This window comes from Epinephelus fuscoguttatus, linkage group LG2, assembly GCF_011397635.1.
Source record: "Epinephelus fuscoguttatus linkage group LG2, E.fuscoguttatus.final_Chr_v1".
In the NCBI taxonomy this organism is placed as follows: Eukaryota; Metazoa; Chordata; class Actinopteri; order Perciformes; family Serranidae; genus Epinephelus; species Epinephelus fuscoguttatus.
Window position 1 is genome coordinate 22,977,746 of NC_064753.1, and position 24,197 is coordinate 23,001,942.

At 40.2% G+C, this 24,197-nt stretch overlaps 1 protein-coding gene across 1 annotated transcript in view; it reads right to left on the bottom strand.

Annotated features, from left to right (window-relative positions):
* Positions 1 to 1,909: 1,909 nt before the first annotated feature.
* myom2b (myomesin 2b) overlaps positions 1,910 to 24,197 on the bottom strand; it is a 42,298-nt gene continuing 20,010 nt past the window's right edge. The window contains exons 21-39 of the mRNA XM_049596128.1: positions 23,291 to 23,453; positions 23,055 to 23,161; positions 22,036 to 22,080; positions 21,496 to 21,632; positions 21,107 to 21,251; positions 19,950 to 20,012; positions 19,479 to 19,546; positions 18,471 to 18,584; positions 17,803 to 17,890; positions 16,702 to 16,740; positions 15,595 to 15,700; positions 14,766 to 14,832; positions 14,298 to 14,394; positions 9,934 to 9,970; positions 6,760 to 6,782; positions 5,404 to 5,459; positions 5,232 to 5,321; positions 2,847 to 2,972; positions 1,910 to 2,478 (exon numbers count right to left, since the gene is read on the bottom strand). Of these exons, the coding sequence (XP_049452085.1) occupies positions 2,275 to 2,478; positions 2,847 to 2,972; positions 5,232 to 5,321; positions 5,404 to 5,459; positions 6,760 to 6,782; positions 9,934 to 9,970; positions 14,298 to 14,394; positions 14,766 to 14,832; positions 15,595 to 15,700; positions 16,702 to 16,740; positions 17,803 to 17,890; positions 18,471 to 18,584; positions 19,479 to 19,546; positions 19,950 to 20,012; positions 21,107 to 21,251; positions 21,496 to 21,632; positions 22,036 to 22,080; positions 23,055 to 23,161; positions 23,291 to 23,453 (1,775 nt within the window). The 3' untranslated portion in view covers positions 1,910 to 2,274. The remainder of the gene's footprint in view (positions 2,479 to 2,846; positions 2,973 to 5,231; positions 5,322 to 5,403; positions 5,460 to 6,759; positions 6,783 to 9,933; positions 9,971 to 14,297; positions 14,395 to 14,765; positions 14,833 to 15,594; positions 15,701 to 16,701; positions 16,741 to 17,802; positions 17,891 to 18,470; positions 18,585 to 19,478; positions 19,547 to 19,949; positions 20,013 to 21,106; positions 21,252 to 21,495; positions 21,633 to 22,035; positions 22,081 to 23,054; positions 23,162 to 23,290; positions 23,454 to 24,197) is intronic.

The following is a 24,197-nucleotide window of genomic DNA, read 5'->3' on the forward strand; positions in this document are numbered from 1 at the left end:
TCCTCGGCATGTTCAATATCTCACCATGGTGATGTTAAGGAGCACGGTGTTGTATATTTACAGCCATCAGTTGACAGAGGTGGGAGCATAATGATGGCTTTGTACAGCCCGACCTATTTCTCTCTGTACCTGTGTGTCTTTGTGAAACTTTCCGTTATTCTTTAAAGCTACAGTTTGTAACTTGTGTCAAAGACGTTTTGTCATATTTGCTGAAACTGTCACTAAATTCACAAAATGAAACAGATAGTGTGTGGGAAAAAAATCATGTCCCTCTTCCTGCCTATAATGGCATTTGCTAGAATCTACCACAGAGTACTGACAACCAATTAGAGACGATGAACTGCTAATGTAGCTGTCAATCATGTCAATCACTGCTCGTGAACTGCAGTTAAACTGTCAAACTAGGCAGCGCTGATCAAATGTGAATCAAGATTCTGTTATTGCACTGCCTGTTTCTCACCTCAAATGTTTTCAGAAACATATTTTAGTGTACTGTTTAGCTGTGACCACCATGGGGTTTAGAGCATCAACATCAAGTCTCTGTCCACTTTCAAATCCCACCTCAAAACTCATCTCTTTCAAATAACCTTGTCAGTATGACTCCCTCTAGCTACACACATCCATCATTTACACAGAATTTTCTTCACTTGTTTTGTTATGTTATTATCTTATCATCCATATCCTGACTTTTTAATCTGCTGTTATTTTCTCGAGCCTTGCCTGTAAGGTGACCTTGGGTGTCATAAAAGGCAGCTATAAATAAAATGTATTCCTAAATGTATTATTATATTTATTAAAATGAGAACATTTGTGACCAAGCTGCCATGCTGGAAATAGTAGAGCGATGCACCAAACACTGCCCACCGGCTGGCCCAGTTTTCTCATTTTACAGCTAAACAGTACACTAAAACATGTTTCTGAAAACATTTGAGGTGAGGATTAGGCAATGCAGTAACAGAATCTTGATTCTTATTTAATTACCACTCCCTAGTTTTGACAGCTTGATGTTGTCAGTTCATGAGCAGTGATTGACATGATTGACAGTTGCGTTAAAGACTCCTCAGCTCCAGTTGGTTTTGTTCTGGTGCAGTAATGCCATTAGACGCAAAAACAGGAGGCAGAAGATTTTTTTCACAGATCTCCTGCAGGTGTCTGGAATAGTGACAGTTTCAGCAAATATGACAAAAGTTATTTTTATGAATGTTACCAACAGTAGTTGTAAGGAGGGTAAAAACTAGATGGTGTGAACATTAATTTTGTTTGATGTTAGTGATACTGTTGCTTTGTGTAACTACATCCTGCAGAGAGCATGACATGAGAACGATTTTCTGAAACATGTAAATGAAATCTTTCATGTATAAAACACATCTCACAACCATGATGCCGAGCCAAACCATTGACCACATGCGGAGCCGCCCCTCTCTGTAGGCAGAGGGGGCCCACCTCTCTCCACAGGGCCACATCTTGGCTTGGCCTCATCTTCAAAAGGTGGTGGTGGTGGTGACAGTGTGTCAGGGGAATTAAGAAAGTCTGCCAATTTCAATTCATTAGGCACAATGTGAGGCACACCATCAGTGAAAAATGTCTTTACAGCAGGATACTAATGAGCATATCAAAGCGAGTGTTCCTAAAGTATCATGTTTTTTATATCATATTTTGTGTTGTAACATGTTTTGAGACAGTGAGTGTTGCTTTGAGGGGCACCATGTCTCCATGGTGATGACATATATTATATTCTATTACATGTCTGTTTGATTATACTACATATATAAAATTGTCTTATTTTAGATACATTAGATTTGTTTTTTTCATCTGTACACGGGGCTGTTGGTAAAACATGTGTTTAATTGCTCCGCTTCTCTTACATTCCAGGATCAATCTAAAACACATTTCAGTCTTTTTCCAGCAGTAGTTTTAATGAAATTTCATCTTTATTCAAGTTCCATTTCAGTTCATTTCAATTAAATCAGTCATTTCTAATTAAGTCATGTTCAGATATGAACTACTTTTATTCTTTATCCATTTCAGTTGTTTTGTATTCATACATTGATATCACAGTAGTACTCTTTTTTTTCTTTTTTTTTTTTGCTTTAACAGTAATATTACTTTAGCTCTGTGTTTTCTTGACTCTCTAATTTAACGCCAAGTGTGTTAGTTCCATTTCATTTAAGGCTTTTAATATTAGTCCAAACAGAGAATGCCAATGAAAGCTTGTGTGGTTTACATGTGCACCAGTGTGTGAATATGTTTCTTCATTTGCGATTGTCATGCTTTCTACTTCCTCCTGGTAGGAGTGGGACTCTTCACTCCTTTTCCGGCTGCCTTAGGAGGGGCGGGGCTAGCAGAGGGGGCAGGGCTAGGAGCTGGCTGGGCCTTGGGCTGAGGCATCTCAATGGGGAGCTTGGGAGGGATGATTGTTTTAGGGGTCAGAGTTGGCTTTGCCTCTGGGATTTTCTCTCCATGACGGTACACACTGACCTGGAGCAGCAGAATAAGACATGATGTTGGTATTACATTAACATTGCCCACACATGCAGTTACTCTACAGTATGTATGTAGAGTTTCAAACATTGTACAGCATTTTAAAATATCATTTTGAGTCATGAGTAAAGAATATTGTAGATCAGGCTTTTGCGTTATATTTTCATGTTAAAACTGTCAAATCAGGGTCAAACAAAAATCATAAGTTCACATATCAGCACTCTGAGTTCAACACAAGTGTGATCACAAAAATATCTCGCTGTTTAGCCCCAATGAAAAGACAAGATTTGTGCCACAGATGGGCAGAAAAATTCCATGGCTCTCACTAAATCCAGTCATTTACAGTACACAGCAGTGACACTCACCACTATATCCACAGACTCCCCTCCGTATTTGTTCTGGACAATCATGCTATATCTGCCAGAATCCTCCATGGTAACACCTTTGATCGTCAGACTGGCAAACTTGCCCTGGTCCAGGGAGACCACGTACTGAAAAAGGAAATCAAAGGTTAAAGAAGCGAAACAGCCAGCACAGGGAGTTCAGCATGATTTCACATTTAAAATGTCTGTCACTTTGAGTCTTATTTTATAAATTGATTTATGTGTTACTTTTACTCAGAGAAGCAGCATGAGCTCTGATTACCACCTTCCTTTAGCCAAAGCTGAGCACTGATAGATGGGCTTTGTGGACACAAGGACTAATGATCTATTCCAGTTAGGGTTGTAGCCGTGGACCGTGAAACTGTATAGCTTGGTGTGAAACTTGACGGCCATCATACCATGTACATCTGCTTATCTACAGTACTGATTACATGAAACTGTGATATTTTCTGAGACAGTTATCGTACCATGAAAGTCTTGTACCATTGTAACCCTAAGTCTAGTCTATTTTCTATTCTAATCTGATGTGCCCTGTTGGCTCAACCGTAATATGACTGGATCAAATGTCAACAAAAACATATTCCATATGCGCTTCCTGAGACCGCAAGAACAAAACAATTCATGCTGAAAGCCTTCAGAGTAGAAGCACACTTGTGTAGATGTTCTTCAGACACCAGAGACGAGATAGAGTATTTGTGTTGTACTGTGTGTGCGGTGCTGGCGTGAATACACTATTTTAATTTCCCTCTCACATACAGTACCTGCCCACTCGTTTGCAAGGTCTGGGCATTAGTACATTTTCATGGAGTGGCACTTATAGCAGGCTAATTACATTCCTATTAAGAGAAACACTCGCCTTTAATTTTGAGAAATTAAAAGCTCTGCTGGCCTTAAAATCAAATAGACCTCCAAAAAAATAAATGAAAGGAAAAAAACGCAATTGATGGCCTTTTTCTAATTAACATGTAATATGGTCTTGGATAATTGCTTTCATTTATTACCAGTGTAGGCAAATCTGTGGGTTGCTAGATTCTTTTATTTGACTGACAAAAGGTAGCTGCTGTATAAAGCATCATGTTAGGTGTTTTGTGACAAAATGTTAAAAATGATAAATTTCTGGTGTTCATGTCCTGCTCCAGCAGACCTCTATTTAAACCTGTTACAGTAACACCTATTCCTGCTCTGAGTTTCAGTGCAGTATTCTCTGGGTCTGTATATATTTCTGTTTGTTTTTCTGTTAATATCCTCGGTATCCTCTGCGGTAAGGAGGTAGGGGAGGCGCACTCCTGAGGTTTGGAAAACACATCACCAAGGACGTCAGCTCTTGTTTTAGACAGATTATTAGCAGGTGAGGGAATGAATAAAGAAGAGGGCAAACTTCAACACATATTCCACCTGGACCGCGGTTTCTCAAACTTAAATCTTCAAAGCCGTTCAGAGCCGCAGGATGCTGATGCTGTTGAAAGAGCCTCTGCTGACTGGGGATAGGCTGTAGACGTATACTGGTTGGCAAGTAGGTCAATGAGTTGTGAGAGGTAGATTTGTTCCATTACCGTTCCAGGAGTGTGCTGATAATGCTGACCTCACCTAAAGTATGCAGATCCCTCCAGTGTGGGATTGTAACTGGTGCTGAAGTCTCCCCCCAAAACCAGGTAGAGGTCTTTAGTTCCCCTTAATACTGATCACCTCAGCAGTGGATATAGAGACTGTATAGAGACTTCCAGCAGTGCAATCAGTCAGTTTCCAACGAGGAGCTAAAGTGCATCACTGGGGATCTTATTCATCAGTTTCAATTTTGTATACTAATTAAAATTTAATTGAAACATACACTACTTTGAAAGTACTTTGTTCATTACCACCTCAACATTTTCTCTGGTATTTCCTGCATCTCTTATTCATGTATTACTTTTTCATTACTTACACTAGTTTCATGTCATTTTAAAGGTAAAATGCCTGTCAAGAACACTTACTGTGATCCTAAAACCATTACTGTAGTCATGGTTGTACATTGCATTTTAACATTATAGTGCACATTAGGGACGCTACCCACATGAATCCAAAGAGTGTGCAAAATATTAAAACACAGTCAAAGCCACGGAGAGTAACACAACAGAATCCAGTAGACACGTACTGAGTGTGGAAACCTCATACTATCATGAGACGAGTTAATAGAAACACACTATTGCAATTGTGTCTGATTAATAAGGTAATTAATCATCGGAAAGAAAGGAAGACCCGGGTTTGGTTAGGGAGTAAACATCTTCAAGAGTCAGCAGTAGCATGTGGCAGGTGGGAACCAAAGACAGGAACAACGTCCTGCTTGAAGTTTTTTTTGTGTGTGTGTGTTAGTGTGGCTGAAACTTTTACCTGATCGTCAGGTTCCACATCAGCTCCGTTCTTCAACCATGAGACCTGTGGCTTGGGGTCCCCACACACTGTACATGTTAAACTCAGGGTCTATAGGAGGAATAAATATCACCTGTTATTAAACAAACATTCACACATGTACAGTTACTAAAATCACACATTAGACACTCACCTTCTTTTCCATAATGGTGACCACATCCGGCAGTCCTCCAATCACCTTACCACGGTCTGAAACAAACCATCATTAACATAACTAATCATTTCTTTTGCTTCTTATATTTATGATGAACTTTGGGTCCTAATTTCCTGTAAGACAACTAAACAATCAGTAGCTTTATACTTTTTTGAGACAGTTGGCCCCTTTAAGTGCATGGTCTAAAGCTGTGGTTCCAAACTGGTCCAGCCACGGGGTCCAGATTTCCCCTTAGTCTTTAGTTCAAGGTCCACACAGTTTAATATATTCAGTGTCATGCTTGCATTTGGCCATGTATGTCGTCAAGATAGTTAGCTGTCTCTGTCAAGTAGCTCTCTGTTAGTCACTCACGCTACAGCAGGAAATGGCACTTCAAAAGAAATTCACTGTGCTTATAAATAAAGGGTGTTTTTTACAAACTTGACATGTTTGTGAGTCACTTGTGGTCCATTCATAATGGACCAGTGACCCACTTTTGGACCGTGACCCGCCAGTTGGGAACCACTGGTCTCAAGTGCATGACAGAGCTGCATTAAGGGCGTGTCCAACTCCACTTGAAGTTAAACGGCGCAAAATCTTGGCACCAAGTAAGGCTCAAGGGACAAAGGGGTTGTATGAAGTCCCTTAATGAATCATAGGTGGGTTTTGGGCATAACATGATTCAACCAATCAAGGTGTCATCTCCCATCCCCTGTAAAAGCCAGGTGCACTGACATTTCGATCGTGAATTGTGCATATTGGAAAAGCAAGCAGTTTTCCGCTGAGAGTAATGCAGTAACAGCAGCAGTGTCACTGCAGCATATATTGTGGGACGTTTAAGCAGCAAAAGTAAAAACTGCCATCATAAACCTGAGGAAACAACAAAACTTTCAGTTTCTGAAATAATTATGAAGTTAAGCTGCTCCTTGTGCGTAAATGCGGACAGCAGCTCTGCTCACATTTTAGAGAACAGAATTAATATTTTCAGCATTGATGTATTATTTCACCCACCTGCAACCAATCCACACATTTCTGTGTGTGTAATGAGGCAAGTGTACGCGTGTTATGAATGCGCTTATGTAGGTGCATCTTACTTTGTGAATAATGTGCCCTTTAAATAGCACTTTGTCGTTCTGACTTTAGACCACGTATTTGTTAGTCAATGGAGCAATCGCTGTGAAAATGGCAACTGAGAGAGGCTGAAACTAGCAATGACAGTTGCGCTGCACTATGATATCTATAGCATAGGGCCCAATGTCTGTACAATGCAAATTTTTAAACAGGTGACTGTAGAAAGTAAATATTAAAAAATGTAAATGCATTAAAAAAATAAACAGAATGAGAGGATGGACTCACTCTTGTCAGCATAGGCCTCAGCCCTGAAACACACAGAAAATAAAGTTAGATCTGTCTCTGCTCTACTCATACAGCAAACCTGCAGTATTCTTATCATATACGGTATTGAGAACAACACTGTGACCTAAAATATACACTGCTCAAAAAAATAAAGGGAACACTTAAACAACACAATGTAACTCCAAGTCAATCACACTTCTGTGAAATCAAACTGTCCACTTAAGAAGCAACACTGATTGACAATCAATTTCACATGCTGTTGTGCAAATGGAATAGACAACAGGTGGAAATTATAGGCAATTAGCAAGACACCCCCAATAAAGGAGTGGTTCTGCAGGTGGTGACCACAGACCACTTCTCAGTTCCTATGCTTTCTGGCTGATGTTTTGGTCACTTTTGAATGCTGGCGGTGCTTTCATAGTGGTAGCATGAGACGGAGTCTACAACCCACACAAGTGGCTCAGGTAGTGCAGCTCATCAAGGATGGCACATCAATGCGAGCTGTGGCAAGAAGGTTTGCTGTGTCTGTCAGCGTAGTGTCCAGAGCATGGAGGCGCTACCAGGAGACAGACCAGTACATCAGGAGCCGTGGAGGAGGCCGTAGGAGGGCAACAACCCAGCAGCAGGACCGCTACCTCTGCCTTTGTGCAAGGAGGAACAGGAGGAGCACTGCCAGAGCCCTGCAAAATGACCTCCAGCAGGCCACAAATGTGCATGTGTCTGCTCAAACGGTCAGAAACAGACTCCATGAGGGTGGTATGAGGGCCCGACGTCCACAGGTGGGGGTTGTGCTTACAGCCCAACACCGTGCAGGACGTTTGGCATTTGCCAGAGAACACCAAGATTGGCAAATTCGCCACTGGCGCCCTGTGCTCTTCACAGATGAAAGCAGGTTCACACTGAGCACATGTGACAGACGTGACAGAGTCTGGAGACGCCGCGGAGAACGTTCTGCTGCCTGCAACATCCTCCAGCATGACCGGTTTGGCAGTGGGTCAGTAATGGTGTGGGGTGGCATTTCTTTGGCGGGCTGCACAGCCCTCCATGTGCTTGCCAGAGGTAGCCTGACTGCCATTAGGTACCGAGATGAGATCCTCAGACCCATTGTGAGACCATATGCTGGTGTGGTGCAAGACGAAGGCATTGATGCTATGGACTGGCCCACCTGTTCTCCAGATCTGAATCCAATTGAGCACATCTGGGACATCATGTCTCGCTCCATCCACCAACGCCACGTTGCACCACAGACTGTCCAGGAGTTGGTGGATGCTTTAGTCCAGGTCTGGGAGGAGATTCCTCAGGAGACCATCCGCCACCTCATCAGGAGCATGCCCAGGCATTGTAGGGAGGTCATACAGGCACGTGGAGGCCACACACACTACTGAGCCTCATTTTGACTTGTTTTAAGGACATTACATCAAAGTTGGATCAGCCTGTAGTGTGTTTTTCCACTTTAATTTTGAGTGTGACTCCAAATCCAGACCTCCATGGGTTAATAAATTTGATTTCCATTGATAATTTTTGTGTGATTTTGTTGTCAGCACATTCAACTACGTAAAGAACAAAGTATTTAATAAGAATTTTTCATTCATTCAGATCTGGGATGTGTTATTTTAGTGTTCCCTTTATTTTTTTGAGCAGTGTATATCTCAATATTAATTTGTCTTCAATATAAAGCCAACAAATCACTCTAAGAGTGTAAGATGTAACCCTGTTTTGTAAATGTGGTACAGCCAAGTTTGGTTATGGTCTGTTTCCACTACCTGGCTCTGCCCACCGACCACACACACACGTACACACATATTTCCCATTTTTGGGTCAGTGGCAGCGGTCAGATGGTTTGCCACAAGGTATTCTGGGTTTACAGCCAAAGCACATAATACTGTAGTTTACCTAGGGACTTAACAGAATCTTTTCTGTGGGAAAAATGGTATTGCTTTGTAATCACTGGGTGAGGGCTGTCGGAGCAGCATGGGAAGACCAGAGGTCAGCCACAGGACCAGATGGCTGGGGGAACTCTGCTCTCCTTTCGGCATATTGATGCTCAATCAAAAGGGCAACGGGGTGTCACTTGTTTCAGTGTGTTTGTAAAATCTTGTGCTTAAATGTCTCTCTTTGAATGTTAATTAGAAAAGGGATTTGGACAGTTTTCACTTGGCATGCAGTGTTTTGTGTTTGGAGTTTCAATTGATTTTTCTAAACGGATTTGCAAAATTTAGTGTGCGGGGGTTTCGCTTTGGCCCAATTAGCCAAAGGACCCAAAAGGATCTCTGCTACCTGACTGCTTCTATTTTTTAACTTTCATTTTCAGCTAAAATTGTGATATTCTGGACTTTTTCCAGACAGCCGTACTGGGGTTTTGGAATCACTGTGCTTTTGTAAAATTTTGAAATATTCATTAAAACATTATAAATTGAAATATAGCTCTATTTCCTTAAAAGTGTGCAGTGTTAACAAATATATCAAAGACAAACGTGTGCCATCTTACACAAAAAAGTATAGAAAAAAAAATCTAATAGGTGAGTGGCAACAGAACATTTCAGTAGTTACAGTTCAGTTTCAGCCACACAAGAATCATTGGCGATGCCCAGCAGACGCAGCAGTTCCAGTGTTTGCAAAAAGAAGAGTAAAACAGCAGCACAGTAGATGCATCAAAGAGTGGGCTGTCTACTGATCGTTTAAATTGATTATCTTATTGGAAAAGGGTGTGTGGGATCTACATGCATTTTGCGGTCAGTGAAGCTGTGTGTGTAGTAAAAGCTCAGCTCAAGCAGTCTGGCTGAACATGTCTGCAGGCTTTACTCTAACAGGATCTTGTAAGCAGACAGTTTGAAATGTTGAGATTAAAATATAAATTAGATTCATTTCTTGGAGATGTTTTTAATATTCAAATATCATCAAAACCACTCAGTCAAAATGCCAAATGTATTTATGATAAACTGTTGTGCTTTACTTTTTCTGTAAACACGGATGAATAATATGGTTTTCAGTAACACAAAGTATCCCAGGCGATGATTATACATCACATTTAGCTACCAGGTGTCAAACCTGCGGTGATGAAACAGTCTAAGTTCAAATGTGAGGGAAACAGTGATTCATCATTAGCAGAGTTTGTCTGACTAAAACACACACAGAGAGGCACAAGTAAAGAAAGAGTTGAGAGTGTTGTCTTACTTGAGTTTCTGGAACTCCGCGTAGGCCTTTTCATATACTGTAAAAGACAAAAACAGAATTTTGCTGTTACTGTTCACCACACTAATTGTCTCCTCACTTTATTTCAAAGTGATACTGCTCTAAAAAGATACCTATTAATATAAAAAAGGATTTTCATTGCTGGTGACTCCTTCTCTGTAGTTGTTGTGCATATGACAATAAAAAAAACTATAAAACACTGAATCGCAGCTTAAAACGTGGCTGCTGCTTGCTCCGTCATGTAACTGCAGCTCTACTCCTGGCACTGATTAAACCCCTAAAACTCACCTCTGTTCATCAAAATTACATAATTAAAAGTTTTTTTCCATTAATAAATATCCCATCATGTCTTTAAATTGCTCATATGTAACTCTACACCTTTGACACATTTAGTATGTGCAGAACAATGAATATGCAAATTAGTCCTGCCCCTCAGCCACTCGCTAGCAGCTCCAGTGTAGCTGCTCACCTTCGACTCTGCTAATCAAGCACACAAACCCCTGCTTGTAAACAGTAATGGATAACACAAGCCTTCGGCTGGACTATCAAACAGCTAATAATGGGCTGCTAGTGTCAGATTAACCTTTTTATTAAGACAGTAAATAGTACAAAGTCGTACATCCCTTCACATTTTGTCAAAGAAGACAAATGACAGACTAAAAATAACCATTAAGAAAATTAAAAAAGACACCATTTTAAATTATGTGGCAGACAGATCAACAAATTAGTTATAATGATGTATGGCAGATGAACTTTTCTTATTAGTCACATGTTCCAGAGACTGCATTTTAAATAAACAAATCTATCAAAAAAAAACTTTTCAACAGGGCGATGACTTGGCAAATTTAATTTGTGAATATTAAATTTACCAAGCAGCATCATAAGATTTATTATAAACAGTAACATCTTTAAAGGGACAGTTTGGGATTCAGTAGATGGCAGACAGTGCACCCCCAGTTTCGAGTTATGCCACGGAGGCTCGGCAATACACTGCTGTGAACAAGGGTTGACACCGAAATGTATTTAAATTATCTTTAAAAAAAATAAAATAAAATAAAAAAAGGCTAAGGCTAGCTAAAGAAATTCCGTAGAAATTTCAGTGGACACTATATCAGGGTGTCTACAGGTATCAGACAGTTACATTTAATGCTTTTAAAGACCCGTTCAAGACTTTTAACCAAATTTAGGACAGATTTTCAGACAAATCATGTTTTACTTATTTAAAGGGATAGTGCACCCAAAAATGAAAATTCAGCCATTATCTACTCACCCATATGCCAATGGAGGTCCTGGTGAAGTTTTAGAGTCCTCACATCCCTTGTGGAGATCGGCGGGGGAGCAGCTAGCACACGTAATGGCAGGCGGCGCCCCAGACTAACGTCCAAGAACACAAAATTGAAACCACAAAATATCTGCATACTGCTCATCCGTAGTGATCCAAGTGTGCTGCAGCCCCAACATAAATAGTTGTTTTGAAAAACGTCATATGAACTCTGTTTTTAGCCTCACTGTAGCCTGTAGCTCTGACTGCTTCTCTGTGCTCCGCGCTCACGTGTGCGCGCTTGCGCGTGACCAGCGAAAGTATGAGCTTTGCTCACCCGTGTTTACATCACTTGACATGTGCACCGCACTGGGAGACAACGGTAACCACAGTAGCTAAAAGATCATTTGCACTATGGTCTTTTAGCAAAGGACAGCCCAACATGTCTGAAGACTTTGAAATTGTGGAGGAACAGCATTTCTTTGTTGAGCTGTATTTGTCTGAGCCTGAGTATACGGATAGAACTCAGGCTACTGGACGAAGCAGCCGCCGCAGCTCATGAGCCTAACCCTCAGCCAGCCGCAGAATATCGGAGTCGAGCACTGGAAACCTGGTGGTGTAGTTGTTTCAAATGCAAAGCAATGCCAACGGATGAGGAAAGTTTTTGCTGCTCAGACTGCGAATTGGCGATGCCTGCACTTGAGAATCTGGACATCAGTACTGACGAGACTGCTGCTCTTCAGAGATCACCGATCACCCTGAGCGCGCACATGTGAGCGTGGAGCACAGAGAAGCAGTCAGAGCTACAGGCTACAATGAGGCTAAAAACAGAGTTCATATGACGTTTTCTGAAACAACTTTTTATGTCGGGGCTTCAGCACACTTGGATCACTACGGATGAGCAGTATGCAGATATTTTGTGGTTTCAATTTTGTGTTCTTGGACGTAAGTCTGGGGTGCCGTCTGCCATTAGGTGTGCTAGCCACTCCCGCTGATCTCCGCAGGTATGTGAGGACTAAAACTTCACCAGGGCCTCCATCGGCATATAGGTGAGTAGATAATGGCTGAATTTTCATTTTTGGGTGCACTATCCCTTTAAGCATCGCAGATAAGCATTGCAGGCAAGTAGTATAAATGTGGTCTTGAAATATGTAGTAGTAGAGTGTGTATATGTAGAGTTAAATCAATCTAAATTTTTCCAACAGGTAAGTGCAGGTATGACGTAAAATGACAGCATTATAGTTTTTTAAAGATTTGTAACATAAGAAATGTGTACTTTAACATAGAAGGGCTTCACTCGTTTTCACAAAAAGAAATTAAGAAATGGATAAATTAAATCAGATAAAATGTCTGCAGTAGTTAAGACCTCAACAAATTCAAATTACCTTTAAGGCCTTATTGTTGTAACATTAATTTCAAGACATTGTAAGACTTTGTAAGGACTTGTAGACACCCTGTATATTGAGGATATTTCCACCGCTTTACCTTACCATCAGACAGCCCTTTCCTTTGGCACTACATTTTCTCAACCGTGAAACTTATGTATTACTGTGCCACCATTGCCACGAGCTGTATTACTCCACAGGTCTGCTTTTTGGGTCAGAAAGTGCTGTTACAAGATTAGACGTTAAATAAACTTTTCTTTTGTAAATAACGAGCCATCTACTGAAAGTTTCACACTGACCATAGTACCTCATACAGCCCCACTTCAGAAATCCCAAACTATCCCTTTAATATCAACTTTAATAGAGCGACTTGTATTCCTTAACATAATTTATTCATTCATAACCCCTGGGTGGGGGTTTAGAACCCCAGAATGGGGGAGTCCTGTGTGGAGTTTGCATGTTCTCTCCGTGTCAGCGTGGGTTTTCTCCAGGTACTTGGCTTCCTCACACAGTCCAAAGACATGCAGGTTAATTGGTGACTCTAAATTGGCCGTAGGTGTGAATGTGAGTGTGAATGGTTGTCTGTCTCTATGTGTTAGCCTTGTGATAGTCTGGCAAACTGCCTGATGTCAGCTGGGATAGGCTCCAGGCCCTCTGTGACTCCTAACAGGACAAGCGGTAGATGATTGTATATTTCCATATCTGTCCAAAGTTGATAGAATATGAATAACTATGAAACAAATGTGTCAACGTTGCAGGCTCACTTTTGCAAAATGTATATTTTCATTCAAGTCAGTAGATCTTGTCACCATTACACTGAAAAGGTAGAAATTGTGCAAAATCATAAAATGAACTTCAAGTGTTAGGAAAACCTTGTTCCTGATGCCAGCTGTGATAAGTTAAAGTGAAACTTTGCATGCAAAATACGAGAGCTTCTCCTCTGACACCCCTTGTTTTAAAAGTTGACGGGATTGGTTCCCTAGATATATGATTAGTGAAACCGTGGCTGTCTGAATCTGTGTTTTTGAGACTGTTATTGGTTTACTGCTGTCTCAAAGCTGAAATGCTCAGCCACTGCATTGACTGCTTATTTTGCTTGTGATATGTCTTATAAAATATGTCAGAAAAAAACATCATATGGAAATGTTAACGAGTTTAAAAACTTTAATTTTCACTGGAGGCGGTGTTTAATAAATGATAGCTTAACTAACATATTTTAATAAAAAAAGATTTAGATACACTACATCTGGCATAGTTTCAGAACTTGGGGAGTAATGTGACATCCAAGCCAATAACTGTCAAAAATATTACTGGAACATAGTAAGTATATTGAGAGGACGGGAGATAAGATGAATATGTGTAAGGAGCAGTTTGAAGAGTTTCTTTTGATATTTTGATACTTCTCCTGCATGAAGACCCGTCCCTATTGGAATCCATTGTAACCGTCATGAATTCAGTACAGCTGCTTTTTTTGTACAAGAGCAAACAGCAAACTTTTTACAACCGGTTCTCAAGCCTACAGGGATGAGTGTTTGATACTCAAAAGAAAGATTTTGGCTGGAGTACCACTTCAAAGTCTTAAACTACAGACTGAAGCCAAGAGCTCCATAAAAACAAGCGACTGTGTTGTTTCCAGCCCCGCTTTTACTGTACTGTCAATAAAAAGTGTGAGTGACACTGAGAGAGGAGGAGGCACTGACCGTCACCACTGAGGTCCATTGTGCGTTTGTGTGAGGTTTCAGGGTCGGTGATCACGATGGAGTAAAATCCTTTGTCCTTGTCCACTGGCTCAATCACCTGTAAATCAATCAATCAGTTAAAAAATCCATCAACTAATCAGTGTCAGGCTATTTATTTCTACTTTAATTCATGGTTTGAAAAAGACTCATTCATCTAGCGGGTAATTACAGTTATAAAGCTTTGTGACAAAAAGCAAAAGGAAGATACGCTGCTTAATTAATTAAGTTTAATGAATTTTTAAATGTATGATGTTTTTATTCAAGGTGAGATTATCTCATTCGTCTTAAAGTTGCCCTGGTATCACCTCTACAAAGACACTCTGAGGACTTTTAAGCAACATTGCTACTCCCCGCAGGGCTTTACTGTCATAAAATTACCCATGCATGATCCACCTATACTGTTTAGCACTGTACAGGAGACAATAATACCTCCATGGTTGCCATAGCAGGGGTTCCTCCAATCACAATCTTGTCACTGTGGGAGAGTTTAGTCTCACTGAGGAGAAGAGAGCAGAGGAGAGGTTAGTGTTTATGTGTGTAGTTTTTGTGAGCAGGTGAAGCCTGTTGCGGAGGTAATGGAAAATCATGTTTACATGTCTGCCTAATGTTACGCATAGGGATACCAATTCCTCTCTCTCCTGCTATCTGTGGCTCACTCACACACTCACAGAATGAACAGGGAGAGGTTAAAAATCTAATCTCCATAATTTTTGTTCTTTGAATAATTGAATAACAGAAAAGCCTCCACTACCCTCTGTCACCCTTCTCTCTTTTCTTTCGCTTCACTTAATTTTTTTTCTTTTTGTCATTTTTTCTGTCGGTCTTTCCTCCTTTCTGTTCTTCCTCCACATTTTAAAATCTCCAGGGTACGACAGAGTGCTTTTAAGTGCAGAAAAACCCTGCTTCTTTATAGAAAATGATAGGGGTGGGATTTTTGTCACAAAACAGGGCCATTTTACTGCAATAAGCAGGATAATGAAAACACTTGCCAACAGCCATCACAAGTTTTATTATGTTGCTTATTGTTTTTGCCACTCCCGGCAGTTTAACTTGAGAGAAAAGTGGAATAATGTGTTTGTGGTCAGCATGTTTATAGGCAAACTTTAAAGAATACTCTTATTCCTCCTAAAACCACTGCTGCGACTACAAATACTGGAGTTATTGTCATTATTTTCTTGTTCTTCTTCCTCCTCACAGTAGTACTTGTTGGTGGTGCTGTGGTGGCAGTGTTAATAGTGTTATAAATATAATTTCTTACCCATGATACCAGGTGATGTTCATCTCTGAGGTGTAATACTTCATGTGACACTGCAGCTGAATGCCTGTTGCTGTGCAGTTAATCACCAGCTCTGCTGCACTGGCACCTAGAGGGGGTGATGGAGGTGATAGAGGTTATGGAGGGGCACATTTGAAATGAGAATCTGATACATATTTTCCATCTGCTGCTGGATAACCTGGCCTCTCTGAACGATGCACTTTACTGCACAGAATTAATCACATAAAATCAAACCTCCATCTGCAGCCATTTGTAGCATCTATTTTAAGACTTCCCTTTTTATGTTACCTTTATCCAGCTTGGAGAGCAGAATTGCACTAATGAAGCAGAGTGCAGATTTTAGAGTGCAGCCTATTTGTATGCTGCATTCAATAAAACGCTTCAAACATCAGAAGCTTTAATAACTTTTTTTCCCTAAAAAGCTATTATACCTCAAAGGGAGTTTTATACTACATTCTGTCTGTGTGGGACTTTGCTCACTGCACATTACAAGTGTACAAGTGTGTCATCCACCTGGTCACATCACCATGGTTTCCCATTATCACAGTAATGAACCCTCTTCTCCTCTGCAACCACTGCTGTAACAGTTGCTGCAGAGCTGTCAAGTGACTGTCTCTTAAAATAGGAGTAAGATGCTCCTCCACACTGTCACTGTGACAGCGCAGTGGAATTTTAAAGTGATTTCACCACATGATGGCATGATGGCCAAATGCTTCCAGCATGACAACTTCTGCCACACGCTGATAAGTGTGCGTGTGTGTGTGTGTGTGTGTGTGTGTGTGTGTGTGTGTGTGTGTGTGTGTGAGTGTGAGTGTGTGTGTAGCAGTGGGATTTTAAAAACAGAAATGTATCAGCCTGGTGATGGATCTCCTTAATCTTTTATCAATGTGGTGTGATTGTGTCGTGTTCAGATAATTTGCACTTGATCCCTTCAGTGGGTAGAGGATGATGACGCTGATGTTTAGTACTGCTTTTAATATGGATATGTGTTAGTGAGATAATTGATGTCTGTGTGTGTGTGTGTGTGTGTGTGTGTGTGTGTGTGTGTGTGTGTGTGTGTGTGTGTGTGTGTAAAAGGCAGATACCCACCAGCCAGTTGGCTGATCTTGTTTATGGCTTCGTCAAAGACTAGAAGAGAGGCAGAAAAACACGGGGTCAGGGAAAGAGCCAAGAGGAGGAAAAGTCACGATGCTGCCCTCTGGTGGCTGCGTTCAATGCTCAGTACAGAGAGGTTCATCTTAAGGGTGCTGTCTCTGTATCTCTGCTGCCATTAGTATTAATATATTTACTGAATACTTGTGTTCTTTGCTGGGGTGACCCAACTTAGGTAAAATGGAGAAAAGGTGTGAAGAGCTGTACTTGTCAGCTAATGTCTGATAAGATACTTGCTAACCTCTAATCGAGAATGGATATAATGGGATCTTAAAAGGACAGTGATATTCAATTCTGCCATCAAAATGCATTACGAAGTACAAGCTTAATGTATTACAGAGTACTAGAGCTGCAACATTTAGTCAATTAATCGATTAGTCAATCAAAAGAAAATAAATTGCCAACTATTTTGATAATCGCTTATTTGTTTCATTCATTTTTCAAGCAGAAATGTCAAACGTTTGCTCATTCCAGCATCTTAAATGTGAGAATATGCGACTTTTCTTTGTCATTCATGACAGTGAATAAAGAATCCTAGGGTTTTGGACTGCTGGACAGACAAAAGAAGCAATCTGAAGATGTCAAGACTGCGATGAGCTTTTTTTTTCCTTTTACATTTAAGGGCCTAAATGATTAATCAATTAGTCTTGATTAGTCCAGCTTATTTGATAATGAAAATAATTATTACTTGCAGCTCTACAGAGCACCAGCTTATTTCAAACAACTTTTACAGGAACATTAAAATGGATTTTTCTCAGGAATAAATACAGCCAGCAGGTGAGCAAGCTGTCACATGGCAAGAACTATTTTTATACCCTAGCTGGAAAAACAAAGTTGGGGTTTTTAAAAATTCATTAGTTTACCGTATACAGATAGAGTCTTTACATTTGGATCATATTTGTTTTTCCTGTCTCCCACTTTTTAATGAACATCAAGCTCTTTTTCCGTTTATGCTCAGTTAGAAAACCAGCCAGGCGGCACGTCAGTGAATTACTCCCGTAATTAATCAGCGAGATAAATTAAGACAGATATGTTTACCTTTTCCGGAGATGTCAATTTGGCTCCTGTCTTTTCCTCTGTCATCACTAATGGTGGCCTTATAAATTCCTGCTGTCTTCAGTGAAAACTGGAGAAGAAACAAAAAAGGGTTCACATAAAGTAGTGTAGGGGATATGGGGAACACAAATTTATTGAATTCTGAATCTGAACACATTGCAAGATCTTTTATTTTTGAACAAAGTGCCCTTGTTTTTGCAAGTTAAATGTAAATATATGCTGTTTTTCCCCACTGTTTCTCTCTGCTTTTGCTGGGTGGCTTCTTACTAGTCCTGCAACGTTATCACCACTACTTTCAGCCACCATATTTCTCACCTCAGCTGCCTGTTCCACCAATAGACACTGACCTCAGGTGGTGCATGCTGTGTAATACATCGCCTGAAAACTGCATCTCTGTATCAGTTTAATAGAAAGTGTGGCATGTGTATTTTTGACGGTATGGAAAATCATACATTTGGGATTTATAAATAACCTGGTAAACTAATACCGTACCACCAAAGCTTGTTTGTACCCAATCAGCAAAACAAAAAATAGCATCCATTCCTTGACTTAGTGTAACTTATACATGCTACATCCTGGTATGTGCATGTATAACTATAGTATTGTAAACTGTTTCATAGCATTCATTAACAGTAAGAAAGTGACGTTACCAGTTTAATTGGCAGTTTACAGACTCCTGATGCCAGGTCAGGCTTCACATCAGGGATGATCTCAGTGTCTTCTTTAAACCAGTGGAACACTGACTCCTTCTTCAAGTTAGCGACCTGCAATACAGAAACATAATCACATTTTATTAAAACATAATTAGCATTAAAAAGGAGAAGGTTTTTGCTTCTTTTATGGCTTCTATATCATCAAATCCCAATGGCACCAATTAATGCTCAGATGGACCCAGCCCAAAAACTGCATTTTTGCACTTCCCCCATTAATCTGCCTCTAAGAGTCACTTATCAGTCCTGAGCTGATGTGGTACACCTCATCTTTTTATGGCGGCCCAGGCTATTTAACACTTGAAGTGTAAGAGGGCCATTAGAGATGTTCTGTGTGTATTTAAACTTTGCCTTATAGAAAACTGTTAGCAGTGCCCTTAAAACTGCGTACCTCAGACTATATATATATTACAAGACGAAAATCGAACAAGTCAGTTCCTTCACTCCATGTCATGGATAAAAAACCCACCATACCCCCTCAGAACTTTGACCTGTAGTCATGTTCAAAGAATATACATTACCCTAATTAATCACTGACACATATTTCTGCAAAATGGCTGATGCTTGATTAAAAAAAGTTTGTCTTCTGTGTATAGTCACAACATTCACTCCACTTAATTTACTGCATATGTCTGTCCTGTCTCTACATTATTTAAAAAGCACTTGTTTGGGCTGGACCGACAAACAGATTAAACAGATGTCGGCTTCAGATTGTCTCGAGGGATATGAACAATACTTTCATTTCCAAATTGTCTTAATTATGTGCTTCATGCTAACAAAGCCAAAACAAATCCTGACAGTATAATTCTGGTTATTTTCAATCTGGACCTTATCATTGCACAGCTTTTTCACATCCTGCACTCAGCCTCCGTAGAATGGCTAATGAGTCAGACTCCCATTTGTTTAGAGTGTAAATATTCAATAATTATTGAGTTTGGCGGTGTTTACCTTGCAGACCAAAGTGACAGAGCAGTCGTCTCCGACCTGAAGTGACAGAAACTCACTGAAGTGTGGACCTGAGTTGGATGAAGGCAGGAGAGAAAGACTCAGAAGACGTGAGTTAAAAGCAAATGACTTGTAATTGATTGTATGAGCTCTGTTACCTGCATTATGTCTACGTATGATCTTAAAATTCTTTATGCAAAATGCCACTATGGAATCTACACTCCCCCTATGGTAGCTGCTCTATAGATTTCTCAATTTGGGACTCGTGTTTTCATGTAGCAAGCCATTTCAAATGGTTCATTTTAAGTTTGACGGTTTCATCTCCCACTTTAAGTAATGCAGGTCTGTTTCTTTCTTTTATGCTCATTATTAGATTAGTTGTCTCCCAGGCAACATGGTGGCAAGCTGGTCTCAGGCTAAGTAGAGTAGAAGCTCATACAAGACTCTGAGTGGATGATGTTTTGTATTTCTTACCCTCCTTGACTCTGATGTACTCTCTCCTCTGGAAGTCAGCCTCAGCCAGCGCGGCCTTGAAAGCTGTGTGCACATACAGATTCACATAAACAGAGGATAATTAAAAGATCAAAGTGTTGCTGCCAGTAGTTGCTATAGATTCTGTCAGTGGATTAGCTAGCTAATGGTCCTCTGTATGAGAGTGGAATCACAATTTATGAAATCAAGCTGCTTTACTTGAATTGTTGAGCGTCCTTGATACATACAGTAACAGCGTTAAAACCACCTTTACATTAATGAACTGAATAAATTTATAAAATCTAGTCTCTTTTTTTTTTTACTGGAGATGCAGTTAGGTCAAGCACATATATACTTTATACGACATATGTCTCAGCAGGCTGTGTTCGTTCTGGCTGAGGCTTAGCAGCATATTCACTGTTACGTAAGGAGGAAAATAAGGATTTGAAAACGGCAACTTTTTTTTTTGGGACACCCTCATACAATATCCCCTGCCTCCAGCAAAAACACTTAGAGGCAGACATTACTGTCTATAAGAGGCTGTGCCGCAGTCATTTTTTAATCTAGCGTGACGGAAGTGGTATCTTATAAAACTAGACTCCTACGGCACCTATTGGTACCAGCTACTCTATGTTGGCATAGCTTTAGTGGCTAAATAATGCTCCAAAGTTAGGCTAAATTTTGTCAAAGTAACAACTGGCATGCCACCTTCCAAATGGGTGCCCTGAACTCTCACCTCAAGACATCTGAGTTCTGTGGTTACCCACGAGTCTCCCCTAAACATGACAGCCTATTTGAAGAACAATGAATCACCTAACATGTTTATATACAAAACACATTAAAACAGGATTGTTGTGGAGCTCATAATGTTAACTGTACCAGTATCAAAAATAGTTTTCAACGAGCCTATGTACTTCAACAGCATCATGATTAAATTCCTGAAATTCAATCATGGCTTTTGGTTTTGGTGTGCCACCCAAAGATTTTCAGTGGCTGCATGTGGCCACCCATATAAGAATTTCTAGGGGCAGCACTGCCACTGATCACCATTGTTAAAGTGGTAAATGGTAGTCAGTTCTGGCAGGGTTGAACATGGTTTGACCAGTTTAGAAAGACAGTGGGGATGCTGGTAGTGAAAAATTAGACCTGGCGTCTCTTACCGTCTCCAATCAGAACCAATGAACTCTGTCCTTTGCCTCCTCCATCTGTGATCTGGCAGGTATATGTCCCCTCATTTTCTACAGTGAAATGGTCCATGATGAACTCAATGATACCTGTAGAGACGTCATGACCCATCTTGTTCGGCTGCAGAAAAATAGAGTTGGTTGTTGTGAAAAAGAGGCCATATTATACTTGAAGATAGACCTTGTGAATATGAATGTTTTTTTTACTGTAGCTTTAATGTTGCAACATGCAGCTGAATGAATCTTGTTCAGTGTGCATCGAGGGAAGACAGACAATCCTTTCAGCTTGAGGCCAGTGGAAGAAGTTTTTTTTTTTCCATTTCTCAATACTATGTGTCCATGCCTTAAACTACAGCGTATCTTACATCAGCTCCAGACAGTTCCTTGTTGTTGGCAAAGAATTTGTAGGTGACATTGGAAGAAATCTCTTCAGCCTGCAGCCAGAACCTCATCCTGCCTCTCTCCAAAATCTTATAGGCCAACTCTGATTTGAGCGGGATGACTAGAGGAGAGAAGAGAATAAAGGAAGGCTATGGGTTCAAATACATTATTTCACATATGTGCTAATGACTTAACCAAACGGTCGTTACGTTATTAGTAACAGGAGAGGAGAGGAGGCTAAAGAACAGGTGAGGTGAATAGTGGTTAGACAGGTGATGCAAAGGCAGGTAAGACTTTTTGGATCAAATAAAAAACGAAATATGCTCCTAAAAGAAGAAAGAAATCTGAAAGGTTCAAAGCGATTCAGAACAAAGCAAAATGAAGGCGTGAAAGGGAGAAACTGATAAATAGAGAAAGTGGGTAAAAGAGATTAGGCGCAGCAGAGAAAAAGTGTAAGAAGAGAGATTAAAAGGGACAAAGAGAGAGATTATGAGAGATCGAGAGAGTCAGCCAGAGGTACCTACTTGGATGTCTGATATCATAGCTCAGTGCCAGCATCTTTGCCAACTCTGAAACAGAGGGAGACGGCTTATTCATTTCATGCAACCATGGGCACAAACAAGCAATTCAGATGCATCTTACAGTTTGTTCATAGATGTCACTTTATCATAAACTCTGACAGGTGCTACAGGTAAGTTTGGAGTTGGAGAAGTCAATACTGCAATTGTGTCTGATAAACAGAGGCTGATAAATCTACAAACACTTATAGCCCAAAGCAAATATAGCCAATGGGAAGATAATACATCATGGCTATTTTTATGGCTGGTGATCGGAGCCTTCTCAAGTACCTCTGATACCTTGTATACTAGGAATTTGGAAATTATTGTAGGTTAGGCTGAAAAAACTGTAGGACAAATGGAAAGCAATCAGTGTGAGGCTCACTGAATAATAATATTATAGCCCAGTAGCGTAGTGGTGCAATAGCAGGGAAAATATTGCGAAATTTCCTGACAGAAAGCCCTTTGCCACGAAGACGTGGTTTTAAAACACTCACACTGACTGCCTTAAGCTCGGAGACATTTTGTGAGCAGCATGCTCTGCTAGTATTCATCAGATGTGTAATGAAACTGTTTGTTGCCTACATGCCAGTTCGAACATTATTAAGCACTGTCTCATTACTTTCATCTTTATTTCATCCTACACATCGCCTCGGCTCTTCCATACATAGGGTACTTTTGATGTTGCAGTACATCTGTTCAGTGATCAAGGCATGACAGATAATCATATACAGATGAAGGAAGCAAATATTTAAAGCCATTTAATGTAATGCTGATGAGATGCTACAGATAAAAGCAACAACTCAAATTACAGCATATCAATAGGAATGAATAATCTGTCAGTCTAGGCTGTAAATAACTGAAACATATTCAATAGTTTTATTTGCAGAGAAATTTTTAGTTTATTGGATTTCTTTACATTTTAAAAGGCCAGCATCTGGCTGGATGGTTAAAGCCACACTGATACAGTGGTTGGTGAATCCTACCTTCAGCAGTGATAGTGTAGCTGGATGACACTCCCTCTGTGTGGGTGACAGAAACAGAGTACGTCCCAAAGTCCTCTTTTTCTGCGCTCTTAAAGATCAATTTAGAACTACGGAGCAGGGCAGGATGGAGACAGAGACAGACAGATGATACATTTTTTACAGTAAAGTGTTAACTTGTGAACACAAATATTTGTGTGTCTGTGTGTGTGTATGTGTGGGTGTGTCACTCGTCTTACTGGCTGCCTTCAGTCTTAATCTCAATTCCTTTGGAGAAATCTGTAATTTCTTTGTAATCTTTCTTCCAGATGAACTGAGAGCCCTCGTGGAGTTGGCAGGACTCGAATGACAGAACAATGTCACCTGTTTTCTCATCCACAACACAGGATACCTCCTGGGAGCCTTGAATACACAGAGACAAACACACAGGTGAGCTTTTTCTTTTTAAACTGCACCCATTTCAGTCTGCCAAAAAGGCACAGATGGAATTTTCCATAGATTTAATATATTCAGGGTTCCTACACGGTATGGAAAAGTATGGAATTTGATTTAAGTAATATGCAGCTCTGGATTAGTATGGAAAAAAGAAATGACAGTGGAAAAATATTTTTGTTTCCAGACTATTGCCCCTGCCCCCTTTTTTTAAAAAAAAAAAAATTTTAAAAAAATGAGTATTTCTTGAGTGTGTTTTTTTCCCCCCTCCATGATGTTTGGAGCAGGCAGCCAGTGCAGCCAAAATGTTTACCGCTGTGTGAGACGGTACAGGCCATAGTGCACCTGATGCTGTCAAAAGCAAGGCAAGAGGTATGGCACAGACCTGCTCTACACCTGTATATCACAGCCTGCAAAACAGCTCCAACCCAAGTGCCTCATATCTGAAGCAAATCCAGAAAACCATGACTGAATTAGTATGAAAGAAAATGTGTCTGTATCTTTGAATTGCACTGCATCTGAAATAACCAAATATTAAGATTGTCTTAACATTTTGAGTTGTGCAGTGATGTAGTTCTCAGAAAAGTTAAATGACTATCTATTCTATGGCTGTGTACATCATTGTTTCCATGGTCACAGTGGAAAAACAAGGCTGCACAGACAGTGTTTTTCAACTTATTTTAGCTGTCTGTATCTAGATGTCAAATATGATCT